Below are 2777 nucleotides of genomic sequence, written 5' to 3'. Positions count from 1 at the left end.
GTACGTGAAACATTTAATTTCAAAAGATATTATCTTGTCGCATATTTTTGTAAAGTAAAAAAATTTATTTATTTTTTTTGTAATTACATCGTACAAAATGATGTATAATTTTTCCACTATAATTGTATTTTCTTCGTCCTAATATTATAATTTTCACATTTAGTGTTACACATTTAGTGAAATATATGAGAAAAAAAAATGTATTATTTCGTAATTTTTTAGTCATCTTGTCACATTGTTAATATGTCTGTAACCTTTTGAATGTGTTTAATATATTACGCACATGAAAGAAAAGTGCCAAAACATTATAATATTTTTGTTCAATATATTTTTGTTCGTATAACATAATTAGTATCTGTTATATTTTGGATAATTAGTATCTGTTATATTTTAAAGTACAAGATAAAATTCATAAATTTGTTGTTTTACATTTGAATATCTGTAGTCATGCGGTAACATATACAAAGGATTAGCACAAACTGGAGCGTGGGGTTGCTTCGACGAATTCAATAGGATTTCTGTCGAGGTATTGTCGGTCGTGGCTGTGCAAGTGAAATGTGTTCTAGACGGAATCAAAAGCCGGAAAAAGAAGTTCTTATTCTTTGGAGTAGAACTTAATATCGTGGATACAGTTGGCATATTCATAACGATGAATCCTGGTTATGCTGGTAGAACAGAATTACCCGAAAACTTGAAAACATTATTTCGGTAAATGGATCATACGAGAGAGATTATCGAGAGTTAATATTGCGTAACTAATCCGGAATAAATCAACAGGCCCTGTGCTATGGTGGTGCCCGATTTTGAACTAATTTGTGAGATTATGTTAGTGGCCGAGGGCTTCCAAGAAGCGAGAATACTGGCGAGGAAGTTTATTACCCTATACATGTTATGTCGAGAGCTTTTATCCAAGCAAGATCACTACGACTGGGGTTTGAGAGCCATCAAGTCCGTTTTAGTCGTCGCTGGAAAGCTGAAACGTGATGATAGGCGAAGGCCGGAGGACCAAGTGCTAATGAGAGCGCTAAGGGATTTTAATGTGCCAAAAATCGTGACTGACGATGTGCCCGTGTTCATGGGATTAATAGGTAAGAGACAGATTAATGTTACTAAAATTGGCTATAGAGGAAATAAATTAAAAAAATCATACGGAAAAAAAAGTTTATTAGTACATTATATTTTATACTGGCATAGTCAATTTCGTTAGTTTTCGTTATCATGTGAACAACGAAAACTTATTAAAATATATTTCTCTTCATGTTTAATCTTTAAAAAAAAAAAGACTTAAAAAGTTATAATCGTTAAAAGTAAAGAAAGGAGAAGGCTTGTTTTCCAGATTTTTCTTATAATAAAATTGGTTGAGCAGACAACAAACAAGTTATCGGCAGATAAACGAGAAATTTATTTATACAAAAAAGTAGTATAATAAATTTTAAAACAAATTATATATTTACAATTTTCTTAGATATGTTGATGTAATTTTTTGTTTTATTATTCAGGAGATTTATTCCCCGCATTGGATGTACCGCGAAAGAGAGATTTAGATTTCGAAATAATAATTAAAGCTGCGGCTCTTGACTTAAAGTTGCAACCAGACAACGGGTTTATTCTCAAGGTATATTGTACACGTAATGTTCACCTTGAATGGTTAATTGGCAAGCAAAACGAGAAAAAAGAGAAAGAAAGAGAGAGAGAAAGAGAGTTTCATCATCGATTCGCTTCAGGTGGTACAATTGGAAGAGTTGTTTCACGTTCGACATTCAGTCTTTATCGTTGGCCTTGCCGGGACTGGTAAGACCGAAGTCTGGAAAACGCTTAATCGAACGTACTCAAAGCAAAAGCGCAAACCGCACTACAACGATTTGAACCCAAAGGCGGTGACCAACGACGAGTTATTTGGTGTCATTAATCCGGCAACGAGGGAATGGAAAGACGGGTTGGAAGATAGCACACCCGTCAATTTTCAGCGCGCGATCAAACGCGCTACGCGCCACATTAGCCCACGCTCCATAATAGGTTCGCCACGACTTTCTATTCTTATTGCTACTTTTGCAGGTTGTTCTCCATGATAATGAGGGAGCAAGCCAACATGGCCGGCGATGATCCAAAGTGGATCATATTCGACGGTGACATCGACCCGATGTGGATCGAATCCCTGAATACCGTGATGGACGATAACAAGGTTCTAACATTAGCGAGTAATGAAAGAATCGCATTAACCAAACACATGCGTCTTCTCTTCGAAATCTCAAATTTAAGGTGATTGTTTAGCAATCAGTCAACTATCTTTTATAATTTTTTATTTCTAAGTACTAGAATGTAAAACTTTTGAATCCATAAAAAATATTTTTTTATTATTCAGATAAAATCTTAATAACAATTTCAGAATAGTTTACAATAATTAAAATTTGTTATCAATATCTAATTATCTGATATTTATCACCTGACTATACAAAGAAAATTTATTTAAAGAAAAGGTTTGAAATCGATTAAACTTAAAAAAAGATTAAAACATAAAATTTAATTTTGCTTTGTTTTAATGAATAAATATTTACATAAAATGTGGACTTTATGGCAAAAAAAATTTCATTTATAAAAATAGCGTTGTTAGCTTTTTCAATATTCGTATTTTCATTTCAGGACAGCTACGCCTGCAACAGTGTCTAGAGCAGGAATTTTATATATCAATCCACAAGATTTAGGTTGGAGCCCGTAAGCAATAAATATACTTACTATGTCATAATGTAGTATATTTCTATATATATTGTATATATATA

At 32.9% G+C, this 2777-nt stretch overlaps 1 protein-coding gene across 1 annotated transcript in view; it reads left to right on the top strand.

Annotated features, from left to right (window-relative positions):
• The window catches only part of LOC105617724 (dynein heavy chain 9, axonemal-like), a 31603-nt gene that overhangs the window by 13689 nt on the left and 15137 nt on the right, over positions 1 to 2777 (top strand). Inside the window, exons 29-34 of the mRNA XM_012199278.1 lie at positions 446 to 708; positions 778 to 1088; positions 1500 to 1615; positions 1725 to 1936; positions 2056 to 2259; positions 2641 to 2712. Of these exons, the coding sequence (XP_012054668.1) occupies positions 446 to 708; positions 778 to 1088; positions 1500 to 1615; positions 1725 to 1936; positions 2056 to 2259; positions 2641 to 2712 (1178 nt within the window). The remainder of the gene's footprint in view (positions 1 to 445; positions 709 to 777; positions 1089 to 1499; positions 1616 to 1724; positions 1937 to 2055; positions 2260 to 2640; positions 2713 to 2777) is intronic.

Source organism: Atta cephalotes (genome assembly GCF_000143395.1).
Source record: "Atta cephalotes unplaced genomic scaffold scaffold00013, whole genome shotgun sequence".
Taxonomy (NCBI): Eukaryota; Metazoa; Arthropoda; class Insecta; order Hymenoptera; family Formicidae; genus Atta; species Atta cephalotes.
This window is presented reverse-complemented; position numbering and strand designations above follow the sequence as displayed.